The sequence below is a fragment of the Dipteris shenzhenensis genome, chromosome 17 (genome assembly GCF_047967505.1).
Source record: "Dipteris shenzhenensis isolate YYH24624 ecotype China chromosome 17, Dip_SZ_1.0, whole genome shotgun sequence".
Lineage (NCBI taxonomy): Eukaryota > Viridiplantae > Streptophyta > Polypodiopsida > Gleicheniales > Dipteridaceae > Dipteris > Dipteris shenzhenensis.
Window position 1 is genome coordinate 53,700,975 of NC_141612.1, and position 17,727 is coordinate 53,718,701.

General features: G+C 42.3%; 1 protein-coding gene across 5 annotated transcripts in view; it reads left to right on the forward strand.

The window, feature by feature from the left end:
• Nucleotides 1–8,655: 8,655 nt before the first annotated feature.
• LOC147892299 (RAF-like serine/threonine-protein kinase PRAF) overlaps nt 8,656–17,727 on the forward strand; it is a 46,301-nt gene continuing 37,229 nt past the window's right edge. For 2 of the 5 annotated variants that reach the window (XM_087388040.1, XM_087388042.1), the window contains exon 1: nt 8,657–12,492. In XM_087388040.1, the coding sequence (XP_087244166.1) occupies nt 8,809–12,492 (3,684 nt within the window). In that variant the 5' untranslated portion in view covers nt 8,657–8,808. Of the gene's footprint in view, nt 12,493–17,727 lie in introns of all 5 variants that reach the window. The other 3 variants (XM_087388038.1, XM_087388041.1, XM_087388043.1) reach the window with 2 other exon arrangements.

A 17,727-nucleotide genomic window follows, 5' to 3' on the forward strand; every position in this document is an offset into this window, starting at 1 on the left:
TGCTGTTCTCTTGATTTCCAAGCATGTTAAAGATTGAATGAGCTACATAGGTTTTCAGAAATAGTTTTAATGGTCTTGGGCAGAAAATGGATGCCAAAAAGGGGCTTCTTATCTTATTTTATGTTATCATATTCTTATCAAATGAGAATTGACAAAGAAAGTGGAGATGTAGTTTGAGTAATTGAAATGGTAGGCAACACACACACTTGTTGATATGATGTGGATTTCAAAGATCCTAACTTGTCGAATCGGTATGTTTTCTCCTCCATACCACTTCTCGGTTTGAGGATCTAACCAAGCTTGGTTATGAAGATCCCTTACCAGTCCCGTCACTAGCATGTCAAGCCATCTTGGCCATGTTTAACTGAAAAACCCATGAGGTCATAATTGACTTACACATAAAAGAATTTTGTTGCCACCCGAACTCAGGCTGCTAACCATGTAGCTATCATTAATGACTGGTGCAAAGTATTAGTCTTTGCAAAAGGTGAAGTGGAAGAAATAATCACATTGATCAATCAGTTGTAGCAAAACTTCGATCATATTATTGAACAAGATAATAATTATTTGTTGGAATTTGTTGAGAATTCCCATTATGAGAAATATTTTTCTGAGTTACAACCTTACTTGCCCGACGAGTCCTGCATCAGCAAAGAATATGGGATTGAAATGTTTTAACCCTCCACAAAGTTTGGCACTCCACCCCCAAGCATAGTTTTTGCAACTTGGAGGGACTTTCCCAAGATGACCAAGAAAATATATTTTCAGACTTGATGGTTACTCCCACAAGTAACTTAAGGAGAAATTATGGATCGACTTACACAAACTCCTATTTTCCACCCAGGTTGTTGGAAGCAGAGTTAATGGCACACAACATCAAAGTGTGGCATGACATGAATCTCTTAGCACATTTTCATGTGGACACATGGCTTTTCTTAATGGACATGGTGGAAGCTTCAAAGATAGTAAAGTCCGAGGCAAAAAGGGTTGTGTAGGAATTTGATGTCCCCCTTATATATAGCCATGCATTGGCAGCCTTTCCCCCCTGTTCTTATTCACTTCAGGCAAATGCCCATCACCAGTGGGGGTATTCGGGCGATGCAAGAGCAAGATAGCTCAAACAGAAAATACATCAATGACATCTTCAACTTTGGAGGACGTATGCCAAATGTAGATGCAACGAAGAGAAATTGGAACGTAAGACCCAGCCACTATGGTTTGACCATGCTATATGGTACATAGTGAGTAATCTAACTTCCTTCTTCTTGGGTAGACCGAATAAAGCTGCATTTAATTCATTTCTATTGTTTATAAAGTCATCGGACATGGTAATATTTTGCAAGGCATCTATTAAGTTCATGTATATCAAGGAATCGATGCTCACAAAAATTGACAACTTTGCAAAGAGCCTTGTCCCCCATCCCTCCCCAGGGGTATGCTCTTATGGAGAAAGTATAATTAGGGGACAGGATTTCGGCAACAACAATAGGGGTGTAGATATTCAAGAAGAGGGGGAAGATCTCAATCTCAACAAGAGGAGGCTTTGGAAGGGATAGGAATTTGCAGCCAACACGCTCCCCACACCCAAGGAGAATTCAATGGCAACCTTCTTCCGAGAGTTCAGTCCATTTGGACATGGGTGACACTCATGTGAGACCTTCCAAGATCTTTAGAGGTGGCAAGACTGTTTCTATTACTCAAAGTGCCAACAACAAGATGTCGGTGAAGCACCTACTCTATGATGACACGGATTGATTGGTTGCAGGTATGCTCCATCCCCTTTTTCAAAGGTATCACCACCCTCCCTCATGGAAACTTAACCCTAATAAATCAATGACCCAAGGAAAGGAAAAAGTTTATGATTTTAAAGTTTGATAACCCTCTTATGGATTGTTTATCAATAAAGAAATTTCTTGGTGACTTCCTCCTTAAGAATGATCTCCCTAATGTGTGCTCCATGTCAAAAGATATCTCAATTAGTTGGAATTTAAAGAATAATTTTGGCACATTATTGATGAAACCTTGGCTCAATTTTAGGGAAAAAGGGGACCTTCCATATCATTGCTTTAAACCGAAACTAGCCTGCTTTGTCAACGAAACATGGAACCAGATAGCATCACTGGATACAAATCTGATTCAAAACGACCAATTAAGAAATGAGATACGACCACATCCCTAGGGAAACAATCAATGTTGAAGAATCACTTGACACTATAATGGATGCTTGGCATCAACTATCTATGTTTGTAGCGAAACATGACCTGAACTGACTTGATGATCTTACAATACCATTTCAAGAACATGCAAGAAAAATCTTGAAACACTTATTGAAAGTTCCCTAACAAGGGACACCCTTTAACATTTAACCACTCTTATGATATATTCAGCAGTATTGAGTGGCTCAATGCCAATCTCAATCACTTCTACGGACAAATTGCTTCTACCCCAGCCTTTATTTGCAAGAAACTTATATTTTCCCTCGCAAGGGAGAGATTAAATAGCATGGACTTTACATAAGTCCATGAGGGCAATATTCTCGACTGACTGGCTAGGGAAATACTATAATTTCAAGTATGTCCACGGATTGAGAAATACTCACTAACCTATTTGATGTGTACATATAAAGCACATAAGAACTCTTTTAGGTGGATAACAAATGCCCATGTTTGCATCTTCTCTAAGATAGTAACATTTATTGATTCAACCCTCCAAGCCTACCTGGAACCACTGATGATGGCCAGTGCAAGAGGAACAAGCTCTATCATGCAAGACTTAGGAGTACCCTCAAAAGCATTCTGGATTGTGAAGTCAGTATATGATACAAAAATAAACTTCCCACAACGAATAAGCTCCATGTTTACGGAAGATATTGGTAAATGCTTTGAAAACATCCCCCTGGAAGGGGAAGAGGGATTGATTCAAGTCATGCGACAAGTGATTTCATTAGCTTTTTCTCAAGCCGGTAAGAAGTTTATTGGCTTACGAAGGAATCATGAGGCCTACTGGCACAATCGAGGAAAATGCTGTAACCCTTTAGTTTCGGAGTAGGAGTTGATAAAAGTCAATACCTGGTTACTCTCTAATATGCACTAAGTGATATATAAGCAAAATTTCGGTATCCCAATGGGATTTTCTTGTTCTCCACTATTGTGCAACTTATACTTGTTTTGGTTTGAACATAGATTCACCATTAGACTTTGGGACCTAAGGGAAAGGCAAAAGCCTTGGCTACTTTAAACACTCTTCATGATATATGGATGTCATCATGTTAATAAACTTACCAAACCCCAAATGGTTCCTTGATCCATCTTCAACAAGGCACCCACAACTGCTGGTCACTTAGGCATTACTCCATGAGTTCTGGCAACTCTAGCTGTTACTGGGGTTACCTATAAGCTCGTAAAAGAGCCTCTTATTTAGTTTGACTAGCGGTAGTCTCTTTGTAAGAGTATCTTGGGTTTTAGGGATGGCCCTTCATGCTTGAAATCCCTAGTTCTTTGCCAAGAATGGCCCTTCATGCTTTAGAGCACAGCTTGCTGCAAGTTCTCCTCTACTTGAGAACTTCTTTGCTTGGGCAAGCTCCTCCAGAGAACTTTATCATGGATGTTCCATTGATAAGTAGAGATAGGAAAGTTGCTTCACTAATTTTGCTTTCAATGTATACTATTATACTATATGAATAGATACTTGCAATACAGAGAAATTATAATAGAAATGTATATCCTTTATCTACTGGGACACTGTCGAGAATTACTTACACTTTTCTCTTGATTTCCAGGCATGTTAAAGATTGAATGAACTACATAGAATTTTCAAAAATAGATCTGTAACAATTTGTACACTAAATTGATCCCCCTTATGGATGAATGATATGCTACATCTTCAAGGACTCATGTTGCTGGAAACTCACCATCAATTTTGATGGATGATCTTGCTATAGAAAGATTTCCTCTTCATAGGTACTGTTGCACTTTATCACCATGTGTGGGCAGTAAATGGAGGTCACATTAGCAACGCTATTTGCTTACATTCTTCCATGCACTATTAGGATTTGATGGGTTTGGTATAGATCACCAGAAATGAGATATGTACAAAAAAGTGAGACTGTGTGCAAGTTATAATATGTTATATAGAATTATTGACTATTTTTAAAGAGAATCTTTGTGCTTCTTTCCAACTCCTCCTCCTTTCTGCTTGAGATGTTGGGAATGATAGGGATAACAACCATGGCTGAGCCGTGAAGCCTACGGTTACAAGTCTGAAACATTGGTTCTAACTCTTGTTTTACCTTGATTGACACAAGTGAGTTTGGCCACTTTTCCAACCGTTTCGATGCTTGAGGAGATAGAAGCACAACTTCCACGGTAATACCTCGCTAGCTTGTTGTAGTCTTTGGCCTGCTTATGGCCTTAGCAACACCTTCATCTACTTAAGTGTTTCTGGTTCCTTAGAAACAGGATCACTAGATAGTTTTGGGGAAAAACTTGTTTTTTCACTCAGAAGTGACACTTGGAATGAGGGATTTGTAATTAAAAATGTAGGAAACATTAATTTTCTATGATGACGCTATTGAAAATTTGAAAAGGATGACTTGGAAATATGTATTTCATGAAGGATATGATATGATTAACTTTATCCTGCTTGAACATGAGCAAAGTAATTTCATTGGACAACCCAAGTGAAGTGTGATGTTTCCTGCACATTTAAATATAAGGAACAGGTATTAATAGTGAAAATTTCCCCCTTGTTCCTTTTTGCTATAGACTTTACTCCTGGAATGTAGTTGAATTTGCATCAGACAAATTAACAATGTGTCCTTGAGAATTTATTTTGCATTCAAGGTTAATCATGGTCTTGGGTAGAAAATGATGCCAAAAAGGGGCTTCTTATCTTATTTTATGTTATCCTATTTTTATCAAATGAGAAGTGACAAAGAAGGTGGAGATGTAGCTTGAGTAATTGAAATGGAAGGCAACACACACACATGCGCATGCACTTACTATTCTCCTTTTTCTTTTGCATCCACTTAATTTCTTAATTTTCCCATTTTCTATTTTTTCTAATTCCTTTTCCTTCTATCTCACAAACACTCCCTAACTTTTCTTGATTCCTCCTAATTTTTTTCAATTTATTTTTTAAGGCTCTAAATTTTTCTCGCCCCTGCCTCCCCCCCCCCCCCCCCTCCCACATCTTTAACTAATTTTCTCTCTTCCCTATGTTTTCCTCTTCCTTCCCCATAATTTTCCATAATTTCACTTGATTTTCTCTTAATTTTTTAAAACTAACTTTTTAAATCCTTTCTCCTTTTTTTCAAATTCTCTCTAGGCCCCTTTTTTTATGCCTTTAAAGTCCACATTGAGTTGTTTAAGTCTGTGTTCAAGCCACTATTTTATTGTGACCTTGATAACAAGGGAGGGGTGTTTATGACACCTGTCTTCCCAATTAAAGTTAACCTGGTTCTTACCATGTTTTCTTGTTGGATGGTAGCAGGTATGCAGACTCTCCTCTTCAATAAAAGAGATGCTTATCAGGACTTCACCAAGCTCCTACTATTTTTGCAAAAATATTATTGTCATTTCTTATCAAAGCTCTTATATACTTTTAATGAAATTTCGTAGGTGCTTTACTTACATACTCAAACTCTTCCTTAATTCTATAATGTTCTCTTTCTATCCTTTACCCTAACTCTTTTGTCTTTTCACTATGCAAAAGGGGTTGTTGTCTTGTCTTCCACACACACACACACACACGTGCGCGCGCACGCGCACATAAGTGATTATTGGGATGATACACTTTTATAAGAAGAAGGCCTATTCATCATACATATCTACTTGTGTCCTACTTTTGATTTTAGAATAGGAGGTAGTTGCTTTGTTAAGAATATAGTTGTGTTAAGAATGTCCTTTGCGATTGACAATGTTTAGTGGAGGAACATGTTTATAGTGATGGAAATGGGTAGATAAAGTGTTAGTATCATAGGAAATGATAGCATGAGATTGACAGAAGTACTAAAAATTAAGCAAGCTTAATACCCTCACCACATACACACAGTCTCAAGCAAGCTTAATACCCTCTCCACACACAATCGAAAGATTTCATTTCTGGGAGCTCATAGGGAACCAAAATATTTAGGCCCCCAATAATTTTGTGTGATTGATTAGATTAACTCATGTCAATCCCCAACATATGTTTGATTAAGGCCCCATTATATATTTGTGGTGGCAAACCTATGTCAAATTTGAAATGCCTCTATTACACCCCCATTAGTAGGCTTTTAGGCTCTTAGTCCTTGGGTAAAAAATTCCCAAAAACATTTAAATGAAGTGAAATACAAGTTGTGCGAGTAGTCCAATATAATTAACAGCAAATGCTACATTAATTCTTGGATAAAGAATTAAGACTTAAATTTGTTGCTTGGATTCATTGAACTCCTTCTATGTAATTCTCTCTCTTTACATACATACATACATACATACATACATGCATGCATGCACATATATATATATATATATATAGAGAGAGAGAGAGAGAGAGAGAGAGGAAATTTATGATTTGATTTTTCATGAGAAACTAGATTTGCGGCAGGCAGTCTTTCCATCATGGAGATAGTAACTACTAACTTGAAATTGAAGCTAAATCCTACTATTTTATCAATTCTTTAAGGAAAAAAGAGAATGAGTAAAATAGTGGACATGAGATGCGACATAGGGTCCGTTAGGACCCGATCCTCCCTACAAATGTCAGGGGTGGTGATTTATTATTGACTTTGTGATGTCCATATTTTGGAATCTGAAGTCCAACAAATACATGAATAAGGCGATATAATAAATGTTCCTCGTTGCAGTTTTTACAATATTGTCACATGGACTACAACCATATGAATAAAGGTATAGTCATCCTTCAATCTTGCATCCATCTTGGATTTCCTTGCTCCCTCACATCGATAACATGCATTAAATGAGAGGAATGTTGTAAGAATTCAAATTGAAAATAAGAAATTTTGAATGGACCAGTAATATAAAATATTCATATCATAATATATAATATATAATTATTATAACCACACAGTGTCGGTGGGGAGGCAACGCGCTTCCTTCTCCAAAGAGTTATAATCCGAGGGAACGGGCCCTTCCTTGGGTGTTGATATAATGTTGAGAATATAAGTCTTTTTGAGTTTGCTATGACAACATAGTTTGATTCCGATCCGACTCCAACATATGATTTCGATCTGCTTCACGCAAAAGAAAAGACTGCGCGTCCTTAGATTCATGACACATGGCTCAAGGGGGTGTGAGAAAACCCAAACATCTCCCTAGGGTGCCTGCTATAAGTAAGAAAAACACTTCCTCAATCTACATGACATGGTGCTATACTTTTCATATTTTAGGACTCTTATTGTATTGATTCATATATCCTGTAACGGTATGAAGGATTTGGTTGTCACTTACTTGTAATGTGTGTCCCATCGATGTCTCTTTGATGGGCATGGATGTATGAATAGTACAATTGAGGTGTCATTAATTAGACATAAGGTGAACAAGAAAGTGGAGTTCACAATTTTTAATGTCCATGGTAAAGCCATTATACAAGCAAAAGATAAGCTAGTGATGTTTTTGTTCAATGGTAGTGCATATCTTTTTGCTTTTCATTTACACAAATGCTTAAGTGAAGATTGGTTCCAATTGGTGAAACTTGATAATGGGTATATCTATTAATAGGTCCTCCAATCATGAAAAATTGCAATATGAGGTGAAGAAAAACCCATAAAATTTATCAATGAGCGGCAAACATATCACGAAAGGCTGAAAAGGATTGGCATACATATCAAAATATGTAGATTGCAAAAGCTATGAAGAAAGAACAACAATTGCAAGTTGTATGCACTAGAGCTAGGAGTTGTAGACTTTTTGTAGAGTAGTTTGAGAGGGAAGGAGAGGACATCACAAGTGAGATGTTAATGAATATGAAAAGCACACAAATCTAATCAAAAGATATCACTAGCCTTTCCAATCTCTCACCCTCACACTCATAATACTAATCAATTAACTTTTTATAATTAAGGAAACATACTTTGACGCGATACTCCCTTGTACTTGCCCAAATCTAAGCATCTCAATGTCTTCTTGTTAACAAGTTCTATTTGCCCTTGGAACTAAGTACCCCCCACCTTGCCTTGGTCTTCTATAGCGAATGATCAATAATTATGATAAGCTCAAGTAGCAAGGATGCATTGATTATTGCAACAACTTTTAAGCATGATTGGCTTTCACTTTTAAACGTCCTTGATTGCCTCATCTATGGGTGGTGTGTATAATGTTTATATAAACTAGGAATATTTTTTGGAGAAGGTTAGTTTCATTTGATTATGTTTTAGATAAGGAATTACTTTTTGGATTTTTTTGTGTGGAAAGTTGACTTCTTGGTGGGATTCGAGCTGACAATCTTGTGCAATGTAAGGGGAGGCATCTTGGTAAATACTAGTATAAGAGGGCTTTGGGAGATGAATAGATGAAAAGCAAGCTTTTAGGCAAATGTGTAAGAAAGAAATAGCGTCCTTTAAAGGGAGAGATGCTCAAGGCCTTAGCTTTTTAAGGGGGAGGGGAATATTCAAGTGGGATTCGAGGGGGTTCACCTGTGCTCCTCTCCTTTCTTCTTCTTCTTCTTGTTGCTTGCTTCCTTGCTTGGCTAGAAGCAGAAGCAGCAGCAGAAGAAGAAAAAGGGCGTCTCCCATCGCCATAGCCAGTAGCTCCCATGGCCCTCAGAAAGCGCCGCAGACGCAAATGGCCCCCCTAACCCCATCGCTTCGCTATGAACCTTCCTTTCGCAAACCAATCGACCTTTCCCCCCCCTCCTCACCAACTCCTGCAATCTCTCTCTCGCCTCTGCTTGCACCACCTCGCCATGGACCTCCACACCGCCGGAGCTGCGGTCTTTCCTCCCCCGCCCCTTCGTGCTTTTCCCCAGCAGGAGGAGAAGCAGGAGCAGCCGGCGTGGTGGAATCCCGACACTTCTTTTGGCTCCGAATCGTCCATCGACACTTTCCTGCCGGGATCCGTCGCTTGGTGGCAATCCGTAAACCAAATAGACGATAAGCATCGCCTCCCCAAGGCCTTCTCGCGCTTGACATCGATCGGGGGTCTTTCGTCCTGCACCGAACTCAGCGAAGAGGAGCTCCGACTAGCTGAGGTAAACCCCGTCACGTTCGAAATTTTGGCTTCTCAACAACAGAGACAAAAGCCTGACATGGTCGCTTACACCCAAGAGCATTCCATCGATCCCAGTAGCTCGAGTTATTTCGGAAACCGTGTCCAAGCGACTTCCAGGCTACACGGCGATACAGACCTATTATCCGATGGGGAATTTTCCCACCCCGCTGTCTCTCTGTCCGAATGCCACTACGCGAGACCACCTTCTCCCGGGACGTGCTCCTTGCACCGCTCCTCTCATCAGTCGGAGGAAACCATTTGCGCCCGCGTTAAGCTGGTGTGCAGTTTTGGCGGCAGAATTATGCCCAGGCCAGTCGACGGGAAGCTCAGGTATGTCGGGGGTGAAACTCGCATCGTGACTGTGAATGGGGGCATTGGTTACAACGAATTATTATTCAAAATGTCGCAGTTCTACGGTGTACCGCTGGGGCTGAAGTACCAGCTCCCGGGGGAGGACTTGGATTCTCTTATCTCTGTCTCCTCAGACGACGACTTTCAAAACATGATGGAGGAACATGACAGGCTCGAATTGGGTGGTGGTGTTTCCCGACTACGACTTTTCTTTTTCACTTCTCCGGCCGACTTAAGAGTTGAAACAGGAGATCGGGGGACGGATTCAGATCAGCTTTACGTCGAAGCCATCAATGGAGTCACGGGCACAATCTACGGTATCAATGATGCCACTGGACTCCGGCAAGTAGACGGGCTGGACGTTGTCCTGCCGCACAACTTTGACGACAGCGGTTCGGATGCTTTTTCCAGCGCTGCGGTTGCCTGGTCTGGCTCTTCGGCGAAGGCTTTTTCACGGACTCCATCAGCACCGTCTTCGTCCCCATCCTCCCCCCCTCTGGCTTCCAGGCAAGAACGTCCCAATTTAGTCTCCACCATTAATCCTTGGGGTTTGGAAGGGAATTCCCAGGAGATCGATCAGAATGGGTCTGGAAGTCCCTTGAGCACCTCTCACTATGATCATCAGTTTCACATGCCTCCGGAATCCCCCAAAAGGACGCATCTCGAGTTTCCAGTTTCGAGAGGTGAAAGCTGGCGGGTTGCTATGCATCATGTTGATTCTCAAACCAAGCTGATGCGCCAATCCGAACAGTACATGGATTGTGCAACGACTGGAGGCTACACAGATCCTTGGTATGATGTGCAGCAGCCAGCTGATGTGCTATTGTCCCAAGTAGAACTTCAGCGTCTTCTTCAGCAGCATAAGCAGCTCCCCCAGCAACAACCATTGCCCGTGCAACTGGAAGGTAATCCGGCAAGGGGTGAGACAATGCAACACGGTCACCAGCCACATCAAGCAGTTCAGCAGCCACATCAGGGAGGTCATATTCGACTACACCATATTAAAGCTGGTCATGATCCCTGGAACAGTGATCACCAAGCAATGCCTCCTTTTCTCCAAGGATCTGTGCAGGCTAACCCACAAGTCCTGCATGGATCGGCTGCAGCACCTCCGTACAAGATGGGTTCAGCTCCATCGTCCCCAAGGGTTGCAGTCCACGATTACCAAGGAAGGTGCAGTTGTGCCCAGCAGCATTCTCCAGTCCACCGCGGCATTAATGTTTCCCTTGGTGATCAGCCTTACACCAGGAGGCCAACTCATTTTGGTGATCAGACTATTAGAAAGCACGGATTGCCCAATGCTTCCAGATTCTGTGACAATCCAAGTCATTGTGGTGAGTCTTTTGTGATGCAGCAGCAGCCCGGCCTTTATACAGGACCAGAAGCAGAGTTTCAAGAGCAGAATGGCAATCTTTGGCAGCATGTGCATGACAGACATGCTGCACCATGTTATCTGGCTGAGTGTCGTGCAATGAACCATCCTTCCCACTATTGTGATACCCCTGTTTTCACAGAAGGCTTGTTGCCTCCACAGGAAAGGCATGAAGCAAACCGAGCCAGATGTGCTTGCATTGTTTGCAAGGATCATAGAAGGGAGCACTTAGAAAAGGCTGTTGGTCACCCTGTCTATGCAGATTTGCATGATCAGGTTGGAGACAGTGTTGTGCAGCAGAGAAGCCTGGCATTAGACGATGGAAGGACCTCTGCTACAGGAAGAGCTCTTGGTAATATTGAAGAATGGAGAGGAGAATTTGAACCTGAAAAACTTGCAGGAGATGAGTCGCACTTTTACAGTAGCCATGCACAAGGAGAGTTAAAAAGGGGTCTGATGGCGCCTGTTGGTGGACAAGTTCATATTGACGAATTCCCAGGGCACAGGATGCCTATAAGCCGACCGTTGATCGCAGAGAATTCACAGCCTTACCCAGCCTCCAGTCTAGTGCGTGGGCAGGTTGAAGGGCCTTTAAATATGGCTGCAACAAAGCCGTCGGCTGCTACAGCTGACTCCTGGCCCATGCCCTCTTTGTTGGAGCCCAGAGTCTGGTCTGATCCACTTCCTTCTCTGAATGCTCAAGTTCCACACCGGTTAATGGAGGAGAAGATAGGGACTTCTCTTGGCCAAGCACTGCCCGCAACAAACTGTAAATCCGATTCTTTGTTTCTAATGGATGGGACCATTAGTTTGAAAGAAAATTCTGTGTGTGACCGCAACTTCATGTGGAAACATGATCAGGATAATGGAGGAGCTGTAAGTGTCACTGCAAGTGACCTGCTGCCCATCTCTTCCTTGACATATAATCACCCAGAGGCCATCTCTGATAGTATCAGGAGTCTGGTGGCAAATGGACAAGCTAATCTGATGAACCATGATGTCAATTCAACGGATTCTGTAGCTCCTTCACAGGCTCTATCCACTGCTTCACACACGTGGCAGGCAGTCTGTCCAGGAGTGTTGAATCTGACCACACTGGATGGCTCTTCAAATACTCTGGCTTTCCCAGTATATGACCAGAGTCCCTTAAGCAGCACAAACACTGCAGAATTCTCGTTTGAGCCAAACTCTATTCCTGGCCAAGTTGATGGTGACAAGGATGCTTCTACGTCACGGATGTCTGTTGTGCAGCGGCTTGCAGATGTTATGATCGCCTCTATTCTCAAGTCCTGCTCGAATGAAGGACCATGTGAAGAAAGTAAAACCGGTGACCACAAGGTGGTGGTTAGCACAAATCCTTATGAGCTCCATGGAGACGAGACAGAGGAAGGGACTAAGAATGTACAGAGGAGTACGGATTCGTGTTTACCTTCTTTGTTTCCACAAGACAGAGGCTGCTCTATTGTAGGAGGTGATGATTGGCAAAAAGTAAGCGTAGATGCAGAACAAATGGCAGGCGTACCAGTTATGCAGAATCGTTCGACTAACGAAATAGCTTATGAGGTAGGAAGGAATGGGATAGGTTTGTGACAATTTGACATCTGATTTATGCAAATGCAAACGATTATGTAATAGATTCTACGACAAACTGTGCCGTCTCTCATCTGTTGTTTATAATAAACCCGCTGTTATTTGCAGTGTAGACCATAGTGTGACTACAGGAAAGTCACACGAGTCCTCGATCATCTCATAATTGGATCATCTAGCAAGATTTGAATTGTGAATCCTTGTTACTTGCATTTTAATTGTGCTCGTGTGTAGTCCTAAGCTCTCGCATCCAGTAGAATTCATCAGATCAGTGGGCCTTAATATGAGGGAAGGGTCCTAGAGGAGGTGGTGATATAACTGGGGAGGCTCTTTATCCTGCAAAGTTATATATGTCTTTGTGCAACAGTCGTGTTGAACGAGCTTGTAAGGAATCTGTGTTTTAATGCTAGCCTTAGTCAGGGATAGGTACACAGCATGTTAATTTGTGGTGGATCTCCAGATAGTAAAGCAACATTATGCTTGTGGGCTTGTGCCTTTGTTTGCAAGGTTGAGCCTGCCTTTCTCATTTGGAGGCCTGAAAGAAATTCAGCAAGGAACTTTGTCTATAGGTGTATTAATAGGAAAGTAGACATTATGCATGTGAGCTGCATGTTTGCATCCATGTGAGCTGCTTGTTTGTTGATGCAAACAAGTATGCTGTCAATGACATCTTAACCTTCAAACCCACCTTGTTAAATATTAGATTTGCTAGGTCCTGGGCTGCCTTTGTCACATGCGAACATGAACAATATCCCCCAATTGACTTGACCCAACCTATTAAGTCTTGGAACTCACCTGTAAGGTATGAAGGCTGCCAAGTCCTTGAAAGCGTACCGCTTCTCATTTATCTTATCTTGCACTCTTGTATATTTGCTGCTGGTGTTGATTCCATTTACTTTTGAGCTCAATGGCAATAACTGTATTTGTTTTGCACTCTTTCATTTACTTTTGAATTGGAATAGGTGTCTTCGTTTTCACTGTTTCATTTCTTAAGTTATCTGGAGAAACTTCTTTCTTGTTAGTCTTTTGGAATTTGCTGAAGCTTTTCCAACCTTGTACTTGAGTAGATAGGAGTGGACTAGTATGGTGAGTTGACACTGGAGATCATGCGTGGACATGCATATTTCAAAGTGCAATCTTATCAACTTTTATGATGGATGGCTGCCAAATTTCGGTTTACTTACCCAATGTGGGAGTTGGTTGGGACTAGGTACTTGAGTGAGGGGGCAAAAGTGGTAAGAAGGGTTATAGGATTATTCATCTTCCAAGCATTGTACGCTTTTGGTGGTTGGATGTGATGTCATACATATTATATTATCCCTCCTCTTCAATTCTCAATCTTCTTTATATGTGACTCGCCCCTTTCCCTTTTTCTTTCTTCCATGCTACATCACCCCCTTTTTCTAATCTCTTCATTCACCTCCATTATTTTCACTAGGCCTGGAAGGAATCTTGTTCTTTACTGGTAGTTGCAACTCCATGGAATGAGTTTTAGCTTTAGTGCAGCAAGTTTAGTATGCTGTGTTGAATGTCATACCCCACATTAAGTCAAAAATCCCGATTAGTGTCTTGAGAGCATTCAAATATGTAAGAGCATTCATTTTTGAAGTCGAGTAATGCTATTTTCAACATGTACCAGCAGGCAAATGTAAATTTGAAACAGTGAAGGCTCACTGACAATACAGGGGGATGGTTTCATTGGTATTAGAGCATTTTGGTTTTGATCCCTAAGACTGTGCGTCCCTTGGTTTAGCTGAGCTTTGATTAGTGAAGGATTCAAAATCTTTAGCCTGTCTTGGGTGTGAAGATGTTTTCCTTGAGTCTCCATTCTTTGATCATTTTCAATTGAGAACGGAAAAATATTTCCCTGGTTTGAAATAGAACCTAGTACAAGGTTGAAGATGACTGTAGGAAAGTGTACGAAGGCGTTGGGTGTACCTTGTACCAAGGTCCATATATGCTTAAGGTCTTGCCCTTGGTTGACCTGCTTATGGAGAAAAAAGTAACCTCTTAAGATACATGTCCTGATTTCAGTGAGATGTAGAAACATCAAGATGATCTCATCTCTTCTAGGTGATGGTTGTGTTGGGATTATCTGGGTCTCCTCCCCACCTTGGGGGAGGTGTACATTCAGGGCGACGGGGGGATGCAAGGCAGAGCTGCCACATGGGCAGCATGCAGGCTGCCATGAGGGGAGCATGTACAGCACAAGAAAGGGCTGGCCCTGTGTCTGGCTGCCATGTGGCAGTCAGCAGGTCTGCAGGGTCAGATGAGAGTTGTACGGAGGTACCAGGAGATAGGTGCTTCTTGCTATTCTGGTGGACAGCCAATGGTGAGGCAGTGTTTGCTCCCAATCCTTGACCTCCTTGCTGCTTCCATCTGCAGCCAATGGTGTGAGGCACAAGACCCTGATTCTTGTCGTTCTTGCTGCGGTGATGGCAGCCTGATAGGAGGACCTGTTGCTTGTGTTCTGGACCTCCCTGCTGCAGTGTAGGCAGCCAAATCTGAGGCACCAAAAACCTTGAACAATGCATAAGTACTGCCCCCACCTATGTAGGGCTGAAAGCCCTTCCAAGTCAGCCGACTCAGTCTGCAGACTGGCCACCTGTTCCTGCCTGCCTGAACCACTTTTGACCTGCCCCGACCTGGTGTGTTTGCCGGGCATCACTTTGCGTAGGAGAGCACGAAGGCTGACAGAGATTGAAGGTGCCAGAATGAGGTAGATGACTGTTTCAGGTGGTCAGGGGTCCACATCTAGGCAGCACCCTGTTAGATGGTGGCACACTGAACACATTCTTTTGTATCAAGTTTTGTCAAATTGCTTTAGAGCAAATATAAATACATGACCTACTGTTCTACTCTACTGTTGCATTGTTCAAAGACCTAATTCTGTATGAAAACCTCTCTATGCACTTGTGTACACATTAAAGAAAGAAGTGAGATTTGAATTAGCTGTCTGTGGTTTCCGGCATACATAAACTTCCGCTGCAGGGAGTGTTGGCTGTAACAAGCAACCTCCACCTTTGGTTTCTTACACGGTATTACAGTCCTAAGAAAGATTGACAAGTGTTGGAATTTCGAAGGTGAAAGCCTTTGAAAGGGATCTCTGTTCAAGCTTGTAGAACTCTGAAGGACAGGTACCCTTGCGAGGAGGGTGCTGAAGCAAGCAGAGATTTGTCAGCTGGCAAACCTGATTTTCAGAACCTTTTTGCTCAAAGCAAGGTGGCTTAGTGACATACCTCTTTTTGTAAATCACCATGAAGAAAGGCGTTCTTAATGTCCAACTGATGAACCTCCCAATGTCTGTGGGATGCAAGAGCAATGAAGCACCCTATGGTCGTAACGCGTGCAGTGGGAGCAAAGGTCTCCTCAAAGTCAATAGCATGTTGCTGTGCACATCCCTTTGCAACCAGGTGAGATTTGAAGCGGTTGACGCTGCCATCAGCTTTCCATTTGACCTTATAAACCCATTTTATGCCTATAGCACGCTGCCTGCAGGCAAGTCACACAATTCCCAAGTGCCATTCGCTTGAATGGACTCAAGTTCAGCTTTCATGGCATCCATCCATTCTTTGCTGTCAAAAGCATCCTTGTGACATAGAGGCTTTTCATTACAAGGAGTGGCAATCAAAGCTACAGCCAAGAAATTACCCTGCATTTGTTTGTTCAAATGTCTAGTGTGGGCTCCAAAAGCCAACAAGGGAGCGATTTTTGCTGTCTATTGACAGCCCTCTCCTCTTCAACTGCGTGCTCAATTGCATGGGGATCAATTAGAGGCATATCAAGCTGTGCAGGATCAACGGAAGGAGGATGTGAGCTGCTTGAAGCATGTGGCATTATGCTCTGCACTGCCTGTTCTGAATCTGTAGGTGATTGGAAGAGGGGCAGCAAAGAATCAAAGACAACTGAGGCCTCAATGGATGGCTGTTTTTTGCAGTCCAGCCAAGGTAAGGCGCATTCTCAGCAAAAACACCATCCCTGCTATGATAACCTTGCCTGTGCTAGGCTGATACAACCAATATCCCTTTCGTTCTGAGCTGTTGCCAATAAATATGCATTTGATGGCCTTGTCCTCAAGCTTATGCCTCAGCTGAGATGGAACGTGAATGACCCAAACACCAGCATAATTGAAATAACATGCTTCCTGCCGGTCCATGCCTGATAGGGTGTGATACTCTTCAATGCCCAGGTGGGTACTCTATTGAGTACATAGTTGGAACACATGATGGCATCCAACCAAATTTTGTTCAGCAAGTACTTGCCCTTCAGCATGCATCTACTCATCTCCATCTTCGTATGATTTTTCCTCTTTGCCAGCCCATTCTGCTGCGGAGAATATGGCACTGTGCATTGATGAATGATACCGCGGGCTGCTGAAAATTCAGAAAACTCACAGTACTATAACTCACTCCCCCTGTCAATGCAGAGTTTCTTCCTGCTTTCATTTTCAGCCATGGCAAGAAAATATTTCAGCGATAATTCTTTCTATCTAAGTGGTGTGTTGCACACTGAGCTAGATTTAGATGCTCGTCTGGGAGAGACTAAGATGAAATCGTTTAGTCTTCACAAGCAGTTGTAGCTTGAATGAAGAGATTTTGGACTACCTTTTGATTAGCCTTCTCCTTTACTGCTAGCCTTTGTCATGGCAGAGTCTGCCCTTCACCTCCAGAGTGCCGGCAAAAACTCAGTATGAAGACTTTGTATAAATGGATCCTCAAGTATGTGTGGTGTGTGGATTTGTATGTGTGAGAGCATATGTTTATACTATGGTCTATACCCACTGTTAGGCGCTGATGACGTCAGTGGGCATGTCATAGTAGCTAGTCCCTACTATGCATGCTGGAGTTTATGGTTTTCAACCCTATGAGTCACTATCATGAGATTGAAACTACACTATGTTGTGTTTTTAGAGGATGATTTTGGGCATGTTCCTGGACTCATCTAGGTGTATGGCAAGAAAATGTCTAAAACATCAGAAGACATCTGACTTGGTTTTTATGCCATAAATCCACGTGAATGTAGTGAAGTCATCCACCCATCCTTTGGAAGTCTTCGATACCTGTTGGCATCCATCAAATTGCAAAGTCATGAATACTCAACTTCTGCCCGACCTCCACTGTTGTCATAGCCTCCTTGCAGTCTTGCATCTTGAAGCGCTTCAGTAGCTCCCGACAATGCTTCTCCTCCTTGTTCTGGTTGACCTCAATCCCA